At 54.0% G+C, this 15,538-nt stretch overlaps 4 protein-coding genes across 4 annotated transcripts; 2 read left to right on the plus strand and 2 right to left on the minus strand.

Moving 5' to 3' along the window:
- Nucleotides 1-3,273: 3,273 nt before the first annotated feature.
- Nucleotides 3,274-4,877, plus strand: CABS01_12227 (integral membrane family protein; the record flags this gene model as incomplete). Its single annotated transcript, XM_060545581.1, has 6 exons — nt 3,274-3,435; nt 3,490-3,594; nt 3,648-3,944; nt 4,005-4,093; nt 4,147-4,214; nt 4,297-4,877. The coding sequence occupies 6 exons, from the start codon at nt 3,274-3,276 to the stop codon at nt 4,875-4,877; spliced, it is 1,302 nt and encodes a 433-aa protein (XP_060396754.1).
- A 387-nt stretch (nt 4,878-5,264) lies between these two features.
- On the minus strand, nt 5,265-6,800 carry CABS01_12228 (FAD dependent oxidoreductase; the record flags this gene model as incomplete). Its single annotated transcript, XM_060545582.1, has 2 exons — nt 5,265-6,488; nt 6,639-6,800. 2 exons carry the CDS (start codon nt 6,798-6,800, stop codon nt 5,265-5,267), a joined length of 1,386 nt encoding a protein of 461 aa, XP_060396755.1.
- A 501-nt stretch (nt 6,801-7,301) lies between these two features.
- On the minus strand, nt 7,302-10,467 carry CABS01_12229 (RNA polymerase III RPC4; the record flags this gene model as incomplete). Its single annotated transcript, XM_060545583.1, has 4 exons — nt 7,302-8,464; nt 8,519-8,655; nt 8,721-8,962; nt 9,487-10,467. The coding sequence occupies 4 exons, from the start codon at nt 10,465-10,467 to the stop codon at nt 7,302-7,304; spliced, it is 2,523 nt and encodes an 840-aa protein (XP_060396756.1).
- A 1,146-nt stretch (nt 10,468-11,613) lies between these two features.
- CABS01_12230 (STAG domain-containing protein) lies at nt 11,614-15,189 on the plus strand (the record flags this gene model as incomplete). Its single annotated transcript, XM_060545584.1, has 3 exons — nt 11,614-11,998; nt 12,054-12,272; nt 12,314-15,189. 3 exons carry the CDS (start codon nt 11,614-11,616, stop codon nt 15,187-15,189), a joined length of 3,480 nt encoding a protein of 1,159 aa, XP_060396757.1.
- Between the last annotated feature and the right edge of the window lie 349 nt (nt 15,190-15,538).

Genomic DNA, 15,538 nt, shown 5'->3' on the forward strand with positions numbered 1-15,538 from the left:
ACATCCACTTTGGTCTAGACAATTTAGCCGAGGTTTCCGTACACAGGTACCAATATTACAGTGCAAAACGTGCCGATGGAGAAAGTACTCTAGACTTTCACAGTTCGTTGGCGTTACCTTTGGATAGGTACCTATCTGGGCACCTGGGCAGGTACCTCATGCAAGGTACGCCGACGGCCACCATCTCATTTCGGCCGAGGGTGCAGCAAGCAGGTGCAAATGTGCGGGACGGGGGAGAGCGGCACCCGGGAGGAGGAGAAGGAGCAAGAGAAGAGAGAAGGAGCAGGAACAGAAATGCAAGCTACAGGAAGGGGGGCCCCAAGGGCACAGACTGGAGGAAAGAGGGAGAAGGAGAAGGAGGAGAATGGAGAAAGTCCGGTGCCGTTATTGCTTCTCCCGTCTGGTCTTCCCCCTTCTCCTTCTTCTCCTTCTCCTTCTGGTTCTGCTTCTAGAGCATTGTCTGTGCCCAAACGGTGACGCCTCATCGACGAATCTACAAGTATACTCCACGAGTCCACACAGTAGCGTATCCGTACCTCATTTCCATTATTTAGTATCAAACTTCAACTTGTACAGTCAACCAGGCACGCCAGAAAACGGTTGGTTTGTGCCATGCCATTCCCGAATAACATGTGCCAAGATCAAGCGCCTTTTCTTAGTCACATTTCATCGTCGATGCCGAGGAACGCCATCTTCTGACACTCCACTCAGGAGCCCCTCGCAATCCACCCAAACCACTCCATGGATAAAGTATACAATCTACTGGAATACGCAGTAGTGTAAACAGAAAACGCCCACCTTTTGTCGCGGCCCGGCCATCAAACTTCAAAAGTTCAAAGAGCCTAATAGACTAGCAGGCACCACGGCACCCTGTTCTTCTCCCGAGCCGGGCCCTCCACCTGTCACCGACGGCAAGCTTTTTTCACCCAGAGCAATCTCCAGACCTGGGGACTGCCCGACGTCCAACCCACGCGACCCCATTTCAATCTACAGAACATATGAATCATGTGCGCTATTGGCCGAGGGCTGAGCGCCGCTGTTTTGTCGTGACCCGTCAGACCTTGGAAAGGCCCTCTTGCTAGAACTTGCTGGCCACAAGTTCCAACACAATCCCGGGGGATCGAGCATATCTACCTTACCTAGTATACGGAGTAGGGCCACAACTTCACTTTTTAGACTGCAGAAGGTTCGGAGTTGACCCCCAGTAGCCCCTCTTACAGCCCCGTTCTCTCGTCTTGGGCATATTGCCCGCGCCCAAACAAGTTGCGCTTCTTCCTCTGCCGGCCGACACTGTAATCATCCCGTCTGGTCTGGCCTGGCCAACTCAAAACTTGGTCCCATGTGTCAAAACACTCGGACAGATGTTCATCTTGTTGTTATTTTCTGACAATCCGGTACCCTCCCTGCCCCGCACCGCTGAAAACCGAAAAGCTCAGGATCATATGGCGGTCATCACTCAAGAACGAAAGACGATTATACGACCATTGGGCGGGCAATGGGGAGAACAGGATCTCAATATGCAACTCGACGGGCCTTGCTCGTCTTTTGTGCCCTCTACTACGTATGGTCTGGCCCTCGCTCTTCTTGCAGCTCTCCCGCCGGCTCCCCCATCGCCAGTGCGCCCTGTCAGCCAAATTGGGTTGCATCCGTCGTTGCTTTTCCCCTTCGTCTTCTCTTTGCTCGTCAGCGTTCTCCAACACCACCCATGTTGCATCCGAAAGCGACATGCAGCCCAACCAGGGGCCGCCGCTTCGCCGCCTCCTAGTGTATTTCAGTCTTCCGCTGGCCGCATAGCTCGGCTCGTCAAGTCCGACGCTTCACATCACACACAAGTTCACAACTCCGACTTGCCAGTTCCCTCCAACTCATACCACGCCATGTGGCACCTAGTGGCAAGTGCGCCTTCTACCTCGTTAGCGAAACCTCATCTTAGCTATACGCTACGGATACGTTTTGTGTCGATGCTGCTAGCGCGCATGAAACCACACCAACCTCGTCCAGGGATGTTCCAAATCGCCGGGCCCAAACTACGACGCGTCTACCATGTTCAGCGGAGCTGACTTCCTCATTGTGTGCATGGTCGCTGCTCTGGCTTAGATTCCAATCTTCTAGCTCAATCGTGACCTCCATGAAGACAGGGACCACCGTTCACAAAGTTCAAGATTCGGCAAACACAACCACCAACCAAGGCCTAGCGGTGTGCTTTCACCGAACCTAGTGGTTTCGTGAAGTCACGCTGATACCGTATGTTCTCGATCAGTGTCAGAACCTAGCTGGTTGCAAAGATGGTCTTCTTCGCGAAATTTCGATCAAGTAGGTAATCTCTGGGTGTTGGGAGTGGCCCGCGGCGGCTGTCCAAGAGCAGCAGCGGCACAGCACAGCATACCAATTATTACTGCCCACCGGCTTCTGTCCCCTCTCTCTCTCTCCTCTCTTTTCAGACATCACAACCGACGAGTACGCAGCGTAAGGCGAAAGGTGTTCCCATCTGCGGGACCGGCTGCAAAGAACTCTTGGCTCGTTCGTTTCTTCCTCCCGAGAGAGCTCACCACCCTCCTCCCTGCTTCCCACCTCCCGGGCTCCATAGACGTGCGTCTGTTCTGCATACTGCAACCCTCATCACGTTCGGAGGTAAGACGGCCTAGAATAATTGCATCCGCGGACTCAATCCGCAGATATTGTACAGTGGAATACATTACATATTCGAACATGCTCTCCAGACCGAGTCCACTGTCCGGCATATACCCCCAGCAACCTTTCTTAGTCTCTGTTACCTAGTGCATCTTTACGAGCGATCCCCTTTCCTCCTCCTTCTTGACGACAAGCATAGCCCGGCCTGGGACTATGGGACTTATTTCACAAATCCGCACCAGTCGAAGGATGCAAAAATTCCGTCCGGCCAGCCCTCGCTGGTCCCCTGCCTCCAATTCATATTCCATCATCATCCATGCGGCTGCTTTGGGCCGTGGACTGGTTTACCTAAATCCTCGTCTCTCTCCACATGTCGACCCTGCCTTGCCGGGGCCCATCTCCGGGGTCTCAGACTCGGCGACCCTCTTTCATCCGCGCTTCGGGAAGTTGGGAATCCAGCCCTTGGGTTCTCAGGCCAGGGCCCCTGGCGTGTCGAGTACTGTACATCGATCCTGACCAGCTTATATCCCATTGTCTCGCTCATGTAACCATCCTACCGGGCTGCTTTGCTCTCTCTTTTCCCCGTTTGGCCATGCTCTCTCTCAGTTGTCACTCCCTAGAGCATCTCGGTACCACAGCCCTATGGCCGAGGTAGATTTATCAGAGAGCAATGGTGGTGCTCTCGTAGCCACTGCCATCACTTTCCTTGTTCTCTCTTGGTTTTCTGTCGTTCTCAGATGTTATGTTCGAGCTTTCATGACCAAAGGCTTCCAAGCCGATGACTGGCTCATGCTGGTTGCCCAGGTGAGTTTCTTTCTTGGCGGACCATGCTACGGCTTCACTGACTTGAACTATTAGATCATATTCACCATCTCTTGCTCCTTTATCCTCCTCGGCGTTAATGATGGCCTTGGCCACCACAACCAAGCCCTGGATCAACGGAAGGAGGTCTCTGCTTTGATGGTTTGTTGGCTCTACTTCTTGTACTCGTTGGCGTCACTGACCAAGTCATGTAGTACCAAGCCTTGGCTACCGCCACATATGTGCTTGATATGCTGTTCATCAAGCTGAGCATTGGTTTCTTCCTATTGCGACTTTCAAACTCAAAGCTATACAACTGGATCATCCATGTCAGTCTGGCGATTATCACGGTTTGGAGTGTGGTCATCTTCTTTTGGAACGTATTCCAGTGCTCGCCTGTCGAAGCGCAATGGGATTATGCTATTCCCAACTCCAAGTGTGTATCGCCAGACGCTGTTGTAGCGGCAGCCTACTCCATCAGTGTCATGACGATTTTGAGTGATTGGCTCTACGTAAGCTACCTTTCTCTTACGAACCTACGATGCCTTTGAGTTGATGTTAACGTCATGTAGGCCTTGCTCCCTATACCTATGATATGGAGCGTCAAGATGACCAAGCAAGCCAAGGCAACTGTCATTGTCATTCTTGGCCTGGGGATTTTGTAAGTGAACCCATGATGTGATGGCCAGTAGGAAAGTGACTAACAAGACCCAGTGCCAGCATTGCAACCCTCATCAGACTCAAGTTCTTGGCCGACCTCAGCGATCTGACCGATATCTTGTGTACGATCTTGCCCATTTCCAAATCCCCTTTTCGTGCTCGAAAGCCAGAGATCAACCCCGGACCGTACTAACACGGCTGCAGTTGTGGGAACAGATGCCATGGTTTGGACCTTAGTCGAGCCCGGAGTTGCCATCGTGGCCTCCAGTCTAGTAACCATCCGACCGCTCCTCCGAGCATGGCGACTCAACGGATTCACTTCGACCGACCGAACACCGGGTATGAGCGGACACATCAGCGGGCACATCAGCGGAGGTATGAGATCAGGGGCGGCGCGGTCGGCGCCCCGTTCGGCACCCCGCGACCCTTACGGCACCGATAGCATCGACGGCATCGACACGGATCTGGAGCTCGGCGGGATAGGAAAACATGAACCCATGCCGCGGCCGAACTCTCGGCTCGGGTACCAGGGGCCGTTTGCGCAAGGCGGCTCAAAGACGGCGGGGACGCAACTCGGCTCTGATTACATGGCGCCACCGAACCGGAGACAGGTTAGCAACACTAAAAGCGAAATGTACGTAATTGAAGGAGATAAAGCGAGCGACACCTGGACGGGGGATAGGCTGGGCTCCCCGAGCGTGTCTTCGGTTGACCTCGACGGTCTCGACGCGCAAAGCCAGCATAGTGGGCGGGTCGGGCTCGGAGGAGGGAGAAGGGATAGATAATGGTGAATAGAGGGGAAAACTCCGACCATTGTATCGATATGATTATGTCTACCTTTGTGGTTTCATGGCGTTCATGGGTGCCCTAGGGGTACATCCGGGCGCATCGCATACTGTGCAAAAGAACGGTATGGAGCTGCTTTCATGTGGCTTGGATATTAAGAAGACTGGTATAGATTTTGGATACTCTGGCCTTCAGATGCTTGGATGCATTTGGTCTTTGGACAATCAAGGCGGGCAGAAGCATAGACCATTAGTATATGCTGGATTTAAACTAAACCGCGCCGCTTAGTGTGCGCGCGCGTGTATAAAGAGTCTGAAGCCATCTTTGATAGAGTAAGAAAGCCCGAACGAGCATCTTACACTCGCCATAACTCAATCTAAATACACTTAGAACGGATCCTGTTTGTAAGCCGCCTCCGCTTCCTCATACGCATCGTACGAGTATAGAAACTGTTGGATATCAGGACATGTCCACCGCGAAGGGAACCCTGGCCGCGGCTCCTCCCCAGGCGCCAGCGACGCCGTCATGATCTCATCGCGACGCTCCTGCTCGGGGCCGTCGGGCATGTGGAAGTCATCGCGCTGCGCAAAGGATTCCATGACGATGCGCTGGCCTCGCGCCATGCGAAGACGCTGGTACATGGCCGCCACGGCAGCGAGCTGCGAGGCCGAGGTCGAGCTCGAACTCTCTCCAGCTTCGGCCTCTGTTGCGCGGCCGCCAACTTTGCCGAGCAGGTGGCCAAGCACGGCGCCGTCTTCAAGCGAGGAATTCGCGCCCTGCGCGAGATAGGGCAGCATCGGGTGACAACAATCCCCCGCCATGAAAAACCTCCCGTCCTTGCTCGCCCACTCGTCCAGCGGCTCGATCCAGCAGAGCTTCCACTTGTGCACGCTCTCCACCTGGTCAAGCAGTTTGCGAAGCAGGGGATCCCAGTTGGAAAATAGGCCGCGCATCTCCTCGACGTCGCCGACGACTTTTGTCGAACCCTCGGGGAGGTTGTCGGGAGAGAGGAGGCCGAGGTTGAGCATGCGGCCCTGCTTGACGGTGTAGGAGACGCCGTGGCCCCGGGGCCCGATCCAGAAGTGTACGGTTTCGGATTTGATAAAAGCCTCGAGCTCGGCTTTGTGAGGGCCCTTTAGGGAGTCGATGGGTATTGCGATGCGGAAGGCGAGGTCGCCTGTTAGGGAGGGGGGCGAGGGCCGGTTGAGGAATTGGGCGCGGGTGGCGGACCACATTCCGTCTGCGCAGACGACTACATCGCCGGAGACTGTGGAGGAGAGTGATGAAGAATCCGATCCCGGGTCGAGAGTGACTGTCGCGCTGGTAAAGTCGACGGAGTGGACGCGCGAAGCGAGACGAATGTCGACGCCGAGGGCGGCGCAGCGGTCGACGAGGGCGCGCTGGAGCTCGACGCGGTGGAGGCCCCAAAAGGGATGGCCGTAGCGGGACTGGATCGTTTCCTGGAGGCGCGGCTCGTGGGCGAGGAGGCGGGTGCCGTCGTAGCGGTGGACAGAGAGGGTCGAGGGAACGGTCGCGAGGGGGGCGAGGGCCGGGAAGAGACCCCAGGCTTCGAGGAGGCGCGTCGCGTTTGGTGTGAGTTGGAGGCCGGCCTGCGATTTTGTCTCTTGTGAGTTCGACGAAGTTTGGAGCTGAGAAGCGCTGATACGTGGAAGGGCTTGTGTGTGTGTGTGTGTGTGTGTGTGTGTGTGTGTGTGTGTGTGTGTGTGTGTGTGTGTGTGTGAGGGGATGAGAGGACTTACACCGACTTCCTGCAGTTCCTTGACTGCCTCGAGGATCGTCACTCGGTGAGAAGGGTTCGCGAGTTTGGTCGAGAGGGCCGTTGCCAACCCTGCAAGACCCGCGCCGATGATGATCACATGTATACCATCGTTGTTGGAGCTGTTCTGAGGGTGATCCTCCATGCTGGATAGTAAGACTGTGAGAGGTTATGAGTTGCGCCGGTGGCGGGTTGCTGTTTCCACTGATTAAACCGGTAGGTTGCAACAATCTCTTCTCATCATGATCGGTTTGACCAGACCTTCAAAGAAAGCTGGCCGCATGGAAATGGTCATTTGAAGAATTGTGACGAGATACTGCAGACATAAGCGCCGCCACCGCGTCTTGGTGGTTGGTGTTCACGGACGGTCTCACATGCGGAGTGTGGGGAAGACCGACGGGACGGCGCCGTCCCTCGGGTTCGTCCCATTTGAGAGCAGTCCGAACTGGGGCAATGTAATTAGCCTAGGGTATCTCTTTTTTTTGTCTATCCTTTCAATACCTCCCAAACAAGACTTGGGGCCAAGTCCACTAGCGGCTTATGATGTTCCCCCGTCCGATCTGTTGGCATTAGATCACTGGCGGGGTAAATCGGCAAACGACGTATTCCATCTCTCCCATGCTCTCGTCAGCACTGTTGTACAGCCTTACGCTTCGGGAACAACAAGATCCTCTGGGTCAACCGTCCACTCTTCCTCGTCACCCCAAGTCGGCGCGAGAACAAATCTGCCCATGATCTTACCCATGCCAATACTGTCTCCACCAGGAACACCTTGTTTCGCCTTTTCGTCTGACTCCTCTACAATCACTGCCGTAGTCAAGAAGTTCATGCCCGCAGCCGGGCTGAGTTCGAGTGTTCTGCCTCCCCAGTCCAGCTCGACCTTTCCAGACTTGCGCACCTTGAGCTTGCCCATCATTCCAGCCTGGGAGACCAACTGGTTAATGTCTGTGAGATCAATATCGTCCTCGACCTTGGGTTTAGAGCTCTCTTCCGCCTGTGTGAGGTCGACAGCTTCGCCCGGCTGGTCGAGCATGACAACGTCGTCGGGCTCTGGCTTGACCTTGGGCGCAGTCGCAGGTTGCAGTGGCGGCAGCAAGGGCGGGAACTGGAAGAGGTATAGACGTCCGTCCTTGCTCGCAACCTCTGTCTCGGGTGCCTTGGAGTTTTCGTCGGTGACAGTGCCCAGTTCGCCCAACAGAAGCTCCATGTCGTGTGTAATCATTTCCACCTCGGGATCGGCCATTGCCTTCTTTGTCTTCGGTTCAGGAGTGATCTTCTCTTCCTCGGCTTCGGGAGTCGCGGATTTGATGTGGGCGTTGAAGTCGACCGGCGCAATATCCATAGCACCTGGTTCGCCGCCAGGTTCTGCCTTGACCTGGACCACACCCTTGGGTGCCGCATGCCAGACCTTTGTCTCATCTTCCATCGGGGGAATGGCACCAGACCATCCTTCGCCTTCGACAAAGAGGCTCTCTTCGGCCTTGCCCTGTTCTTCTGCCTCAAGTTCGGCCGAGGTCGCAATCGTCTTCTTCTCTTCTTTCTTGTCGATACGGGCGATACCCATGGGCCAAATGTTACCAGGCTTTGCGCCAATGAGGGCCGCCGTCTCTTCGTCGTCAGAGTCGGGTTCGCGATCGACAGGATATCCGGCGAGCCTATCGGCGTTGATTCGTGCTTCGCGATGGCCTGAAGCCTCTCCAAACGCGCCACCCTCTCTCTTTCGGCCGCCGCCGCCTCCGCCGCCAAAGAATCCTCCGCCGCCTCCTCCACCACCACCACCGCCCCATCCTCCGCCGGATCTGCCACCTCCTAGACAATGTCAGCTCCAGAAAATCGAATCCATGATTCTCTCCTACAACACACCTTCTGTTGTCATTTGCGAGAACGGGCCACTAGCAACAGCTGCTCGCGACATGAAACCGCCACGACCCATGGCATCACCACGAGCTCGCCGACTGCGGCCTCGGGAGCGAGCTTGAGCGCGAGCTTCTGCTTTTGCCCTGGCATTGTCCTTCTCTAGCTCTTGTCTTGCAATTGCGTCTCGCGCCGCCTCGTCTCTACGCACCACTCTGGGGCGAAATCTGCTGGCTGAAGTGCCTCGGGTTGCGGGAGGATTGGGTGTTGCGGTTCTGGAAGGTACAGCGGTTGCCGAAGCTGTTCCCAGTGCTGAAGATGGTCTCGAAGTCGAATTTGGTCCCTCGGTGCTAGGTGCGGCACTGCTAGCAGCTCCTCTTCCTCTTCCTCTAGTCCCTCGGGGTCGACCCCTGCCAGCGCCTCGAGCTGGGGGCGCTCCCTCTGGCATGATGACTGAGGGCAATGGGATGTAAGCAACGGACTCAGAACGATCTCCTTTGTCGTTTTTGTGACTGATCGTGGAACGTTGCCGTATTTTCGAGTTGGGTATGCGACAATGGCAGGGTAAAGAATAGTATTTGGTGGTGGTGTCTAGTGTCTGGTGGGAGAGTCACAGACGCTGCCCAGAGAAAAAGATGTTCGATTACCTCAGCGTGGTGGGGGACAAAACATGCTCCTTGTATATAGCACCAGAGGCGCCTTCCTTGTCCCGCTGAGTTGCACACCTACCTTAGAGGTGGGGTTGATTCACCCCGCATTCAGGCACAGATTCGATGCGACTCAACTTGAGTGAGTGTGCACTGCTCACTGGCCTTGAGCGGTACTCTGTACTTGAAAAACATTCAAGCCCGAATTGGTACAAAAAAGCAATTAGGGGTCTCATATGAGCAAACAAAAGTCAGAAGAGCTGATTTGCTTATTTTGCTAATGCCGGTATATCATACAGCTAGTCAAGAAGAAGAAAGGCCTCATTTTACGCACATCAATGCTTGCTCTCCATAGACTCTTGCAACCGTGCCTTCTCGACTCAGCATGATGCCAATCCACAGCCGGCCAGCCTCAACTGTACTTGCTCCAAACTTCACAATAACACATCCCCTGACTCTCGCAGCCGACCACAAGATACCTTCCTTCGTCTCCATCTCTATGCGCTTAAGCCTCCATAATTCATGCTCAGTCAAGTTGCTTTCTTCCTTGGCCTTGGCCTCGGCTGATCTGAAATCCCTCGCGCCAATGCGAGGCAAAGCACCGAACTCTTCGAGGAAGAAATTGCCTAATGATTGCATCTGGGACCCTCTCAAGATCAAAGTTCCAAAGAGGCCGTTTCCATGCATAGAGTCTCGTAGCGATCTCCCTACTAGGCCTTGGCTGTCTCTGTCTAGAATGACTGTGTCTCGCACCAGCAAACGGTTCTTTTGGTTGGGCACTTGATTTTCCAGCCAGATTTCGTTGCGTCCTGTCCATTTGACAAAGCTCCAATCTTCACCACGCGCCGTTCTGCCTTGCGTCACCCAATCCAGTAGACACAGAGAAGCGTTGGGGGCAACTGTGAATATCTGAGTCTGCTCGTAAACGCTTCCATCAAAAGGCTGAACTGGATCTGGCAACTGGCAGATGCCGGAACCATCTTCTATGTGGACGCTGAGCGTTTGGCGCGTGACGATGTCAGGAGACGCGGACTTGAAAATCTTCGTATGACCCTGTGTGACAATACTGAGTTTTGATCCCGGTAGAGTGCGGATAGAGAGATTGACGCTGTCGCCCCCGACAAGTCCACCGCCGTAGGAAAGCAGAAATACCAGAACGCTTTTCTGGTCGGCTGCCGGTGTCGGAGAGATGAGTTTCAGGGGGTACTGATATGACATGCCCTTGAGACCTGACAAGCCATTGGGCAGGAGCTGGGCTATGATCTCGCCTTCGCCGGCCACTGAAGATGATTTGGGAAAAGGAGACTCCATCGTAGTTTTTGCTGGCTTGGGTGTTGGTTGGGTTCAGACGTATCAGGGGTACATTTGACAAGCCATGCTCATTAGTTGGCGTTGCTCTTCGTCTGCGATGAGGATTAGAGATGAATCTTGTGAAATACACAACATCCGGGGCCACATACCAGGAGTTTGGTCAAAAGATGGTTTGATCATGAACAAGTTGCGATACGGCGTTCTTGCTGCAACTTGATAATGCCGAAAATCAGCCCGAGTCTGCAATGCTTGCTCGATGAGAGGTTCTGATTGATGTCAAGGAACACGGTGTGGCCGCGAGTGATCGAAAATGCACTGTGCTGCCGCCGGCGCCCCGCGAGCTCATGCTTCTAAACTCCAGCCTGTCAAGCTTGACCAGGATGCAGCACTCGATGAATAATAAATTCTCTCGGCAAACTAAAGTCAGATCATCAACATAAAGGTTCCTAGGGAGATGACTTTATGCCGAGAGGACGGAAATATAGAATAAGAGCTGCCCTGAGGTTAAGCCTGACATGTACCTAGAACGGCCTATCATTGGCACCTCGAGTAAAGTTGCTTGCATTCTTTCGCTCTCCATTACTCACTCGAGCGACCCCTGACCAAGTCATTTGTATACTATATTGTCTGCATCAAATACTAGGTGTACGTTGTGAGAGAAAACCCAGATGAGCCGGTTGTAGGCCACACATGTTCCATCAAGGTGTGCTTATTCTCTGGCGGGTGAGCGCGCCGAAGGTACATACGGACGGAAGGTAGGTATGTATTCCGCCATAGTACTTCATATCTGAAGTGACCTCCAGTTTAGGTGCTGGGTGCGTGGTCTCGTCCTTCCTTCCGCGCCAGGCGGCCATTGCTCATTCGCCAATCAGCTGCACCATCCTTCGTACAGCACCAAGGCAGGGACCAGCGCTTCGATCCACCACACCCCAACCCGTCCGTGTCCTGTCTGCCACTCGCGAATTTGGAGAGCCCGTCACCTAAACATCTTCGACGTAAACGCACTTACTCAACGCGACAACTTTCCTCATATGCGCCACCCCTCCGGACATTCGCTCATCGGCGCGAAATAATTGTCGCTATTGCTGCGATTAACTGTCGGCATTCAGACGGTATCCAACTTTGCCTTTGCGTTTACGCGACATCATGGAGAGCGCGACAGCTTCCCCCGAACCCGAGTCGTCGCGTCGTCGATCTGGACGCGTCGTGCGAGCCCCCGAAAAGTTTAGCCCGGAGCCAGTCACCGCACCCAAGCGCAAAAGACATGATGATGACGATGAAGGAAACGACGACGATGACATTCTTTCGGATGCTACCATGAGCGATGCTGCCGATAGTGACGAAGACCGGCCCCGCGCCAGACCAAAGAAGCGATCAGGCGCATCGCAAGGGAGCCGCGCAAGGAAGCCCGCAATCAAGAAACCAAAGACCAACGGTGTAGCTCCGTCTGGTCATTCTGCAAGCCTTCCGTCACGGCCCAAGAAATCCGTCAGAATTGCTACCGCCGACAGGCAAGCCGAGGGCTTGTATGGTAAGTCGCTACCCCGGAACTCATTCGCCGATTCTGTTATCTGACACGTCTATAGCCGATGTTTTCGGTTCGGGGATGCCCTCGGACGAGGTTGCGGATAAGTGGCAGACCAGATATCAAGCCAATGATGCACTTGCTGTCGTGGAGCTCGTCAACCTTGTGCTCCAGTGTTCTGGTTGTGACCTCGAGGTCACTGAAGACGACATTCGCGACCCTGATAATTGCCAGGCTCGACTGACCGAGCTTCAAGACCTGTTCCAAGAGGCATGTGCCCGTATAAATACAACAAACAACCTTTTGCCACGGACCAATGAGCTAACTTGGTACAGGAGCAAGTAACTGAGTACCCCCTCATTTCCAGGGCGAAGAACACCAAAGCTTTCCGTGACCTCCTCACCGGATTCTTCCGGGGCGTTGTTCGCAGTGTCCACGAAACAGATGTCCTGTACAACGACGCTACCTTGATGGAGAACCTCGTCCGTTGGATAGCATCCATGTCGACCTCTTCACTTCGCCCGTTCCGCCACACCGCGACAACTGTCATCCTCTCCCTAGTCTACGGCCTTATCGATGTCGCAAACACGCTCGACGCCCGAATTACTGCGATCGAGCAACAGGTTGCGCAAGCCAAGCGCGGAAAGAATAAGGCGAAGCTGGCTGAGATGCAACGTACTCTCAACGAGGCCAATGAGAATAGAGAGCTGTGCGGCAATCACATCAAGGACTTTTTCGACACCACCTTCATTCACAGATACCGAGACATCGACCCGCGTATCAGGACGGAGTGTGTCGAGTCCTTAGGATCTTGGATCATTGGTCTTTCCACAGTGTTCATGCAGCCCGAGTACCTCCGTTATCTCGGTTGGATGCTGTCAGACACCGTCGCCTCTACCCGACAAGAAGTTCTCAGGCAATTGGCACGCATCTTTAGACGTGACGTGCAACAACTGGGTCACTTCATTGATCGTTTCCGGCCTCGTCTCATCGAGATCTCCACCAAGGACGCCGAGGTTTCCGTCCGTGTTGCTGCCATCTCTGTTATAAACGTACTACGGGACACCGGAATGCTCGAACCAGACGAAGTTGACTCAATCGGCAAGCTCATCTTTGATAGCGACATAAGAATTAGAAAAGCGGTTGTCAACTTCTTCACCTCTTGCGTCGAAGATTCTATCGAAGGCAAGATGGAAGAGCTTGGTGGACAGGATGCGCTTGAGGAGACATTTGGTGAGATCGATGAAGACGATTACGACTCGCCTCGCAGTACATGGGTCAACATCAAATGTTTAGCAGAGAACCTCGCCGCGTTTGATGCGCAAGTCGAGGGCGAGCAGCAGGACAATGGCACAGGCCTCGCTACCGCCGCAGACGTCACCCAGGCGAACGTTCCAGACACGCGAATCTCTCTTGCCTCCCAGGTCCTTTTCGAAAAGGTCCCCTACGTGAAGCAGTGGGAGCTATTGGCAGGCTACCTGCTCTACGATCATACAGTCAGTTCCAAGTCGAAATCCAAGTCTCACGGTGCTTCAACCGAGACTGCTTTCAAGAAAGCTGTTGGACCGCAGGGTACTGAGGAAGCTATTCTGCTCGAGGTTCTGGCATCCGCAGTAAAGATGTCGATGCTGCAATCCGCCGAGATTGAGAAGAACAAAAAGAAGAGTGGACGCCCGGAGGTGACAGAGGCGCAAGAAGAGACCGCTTTGGAATTAGCGACAGTTATTCCCCAACTCCTCAACAAGTTTGGCGCCGACCCTGCCACTGCTACGATCGTCCTTAGGATGGAGCACTTCCTTGACCTCGAGGTCTTCCAAACTTTACGGCAAGACTCAACCAAGTATGAAAAGTTGCTCGATGAGATCAGCACTCAGTTCAATAGGCATGACGACAAGAGGGTTGTTGCTGAGGCCGCCGCAGCTCTCCTCCACTCTCGCCAGTACGATGAGCTTGAGGAGCTGACTGACGGAAAGCTTGCGGTTCTGTGGGAGAATGTCATCAACACCCTGCGCAGCTTCGACAAGACCTGCGAGCTATCTATGCGCGGCAATCTAGCAGAGGATCATCTGAAGGCGCTTTCCACAGTGCTGATGAAGATCAGTGAGCTTGCTCGCATATCCGACTGCATGGAGGTCTTGGAAACGGAAGGACGCGCAGCCGACTCAATGTCATCCACGATTGAGCTCCTGGTGAACATTGTTAGTCGAGGCACGTTTGATCAACAGACCGAAGACATTGACGACTTGGAGGATGAAGTTGTCTCCTTTGCTATCAAAGGTATTCAGTTTTACTTCATGTGGAAGGTGCGGAGCTTCCAGAAGTTCATTCAAAGTGAAACCGAAATACCCGACTCTGTGGTGGATCAGGTTTCTGTCTTGCGTAAAAGATACGACGTCGGTCTGATCAAAACCCTGTCGTCCCGAGCTATCATCGATGATATCCGCATGTTTGCCACTGGCGCTCTCTGCGATATCCACGTGCTTTTCGGCTCCTTGAGAAACTGGACTGAAGAATCTCGCGGAAACGCAAACTACAAGAAACTTGCGAGGCTGGCTCACGAGCTTGAGCCCAAGCTTCTGCCAGAGCTGATTTCAATCTACGACGGCGTCGAGAAGACCTTTGCGAAGCGGACAAAGAAAATTCTCAACGAGCCAGCCGAAGATGAAGAACCAATGGACGACGACGACTCTGATGAAGAGGAGGACGAGGACGAAGGCCTAACGCAAGAGGAGAAGCTGGCGCTAGAGCTCAAATCTGAAAAGGCCCTGTGTGAATTGGCGGCCAAGTACGTCCTCGCTATTGCTCAGAAGGTCCTTGATCAATCAGGGCCGCACGCGGGCAAGCTTCACAAGCGACTTCTACGAAACCAGAGCAGGCTCGGCAAGAACTTCAGTGAGGTGGTGGCGTACCTTGATCCCAAAAAGGTCCGGGATCACCTGTACGGCAAGAAGTTGCAGAAGTCCAAGGCGGCATCGACAAGGTCCGCTGCTGCGAAGCCCGCCATTAGCGAAGAGATTGTCGTCGACGATGACGATGAAGAGGAAGATGAAGAAGAAGCAGTCGAGGAGCCTGAGCCGGAAGAGGGCTCGAAAGAAGATCTACGACGGCGGGAGCTACTCGAGGAGGAGGAAGAAGAGGAACCTGACGTGGAGGAGCCGCCTGCTACTAATGACGACGACGATGTACTGGGCGACTAAATCAAATTTTCTGACTATCGGGAGGATTAAACCACGGCTTACATCTCTGACGTTCTTTTGCTCTGTTTATACAAGGATACTGGCTGCGAGCCTCCCTCTACCCTCCACGTCCTTCCTGTGCGCTTGTCTATGTCTGGCTCGGTCTTCCACTGCGAGATGGCCAGAGGCGAGGTGGCTTGGTAGTGTCTTCGTGGATCGCTCTTGCAAGTAGGGTTAATGCTGGGTTGTGTGACGGCGAACGGGAGCGCCAGTCTAGGATAGATGGCTCATTTGACTCGAGGCGTTAGAACGGGGATAAAAGACAACTGATTAGCTCTTGTACTAGCTGATACGACACGATTTCATTAGG

The sequence above is a fragment of the Colletotrichum abscissum genome (assembly GCF_030869225.1).
Source record: "Colletotrichum abscissum strain IMI 504890 chromosome Unknown Scaffold_36.1, whole genome shotgun sequence".
Lineage (NCBI taxonomy): Eukaryota > Fungi > Ascomycota > Sordariomycetes > Glomerellales > Glomerellaceae > Colletotrichum > Colletotrichum abscissum.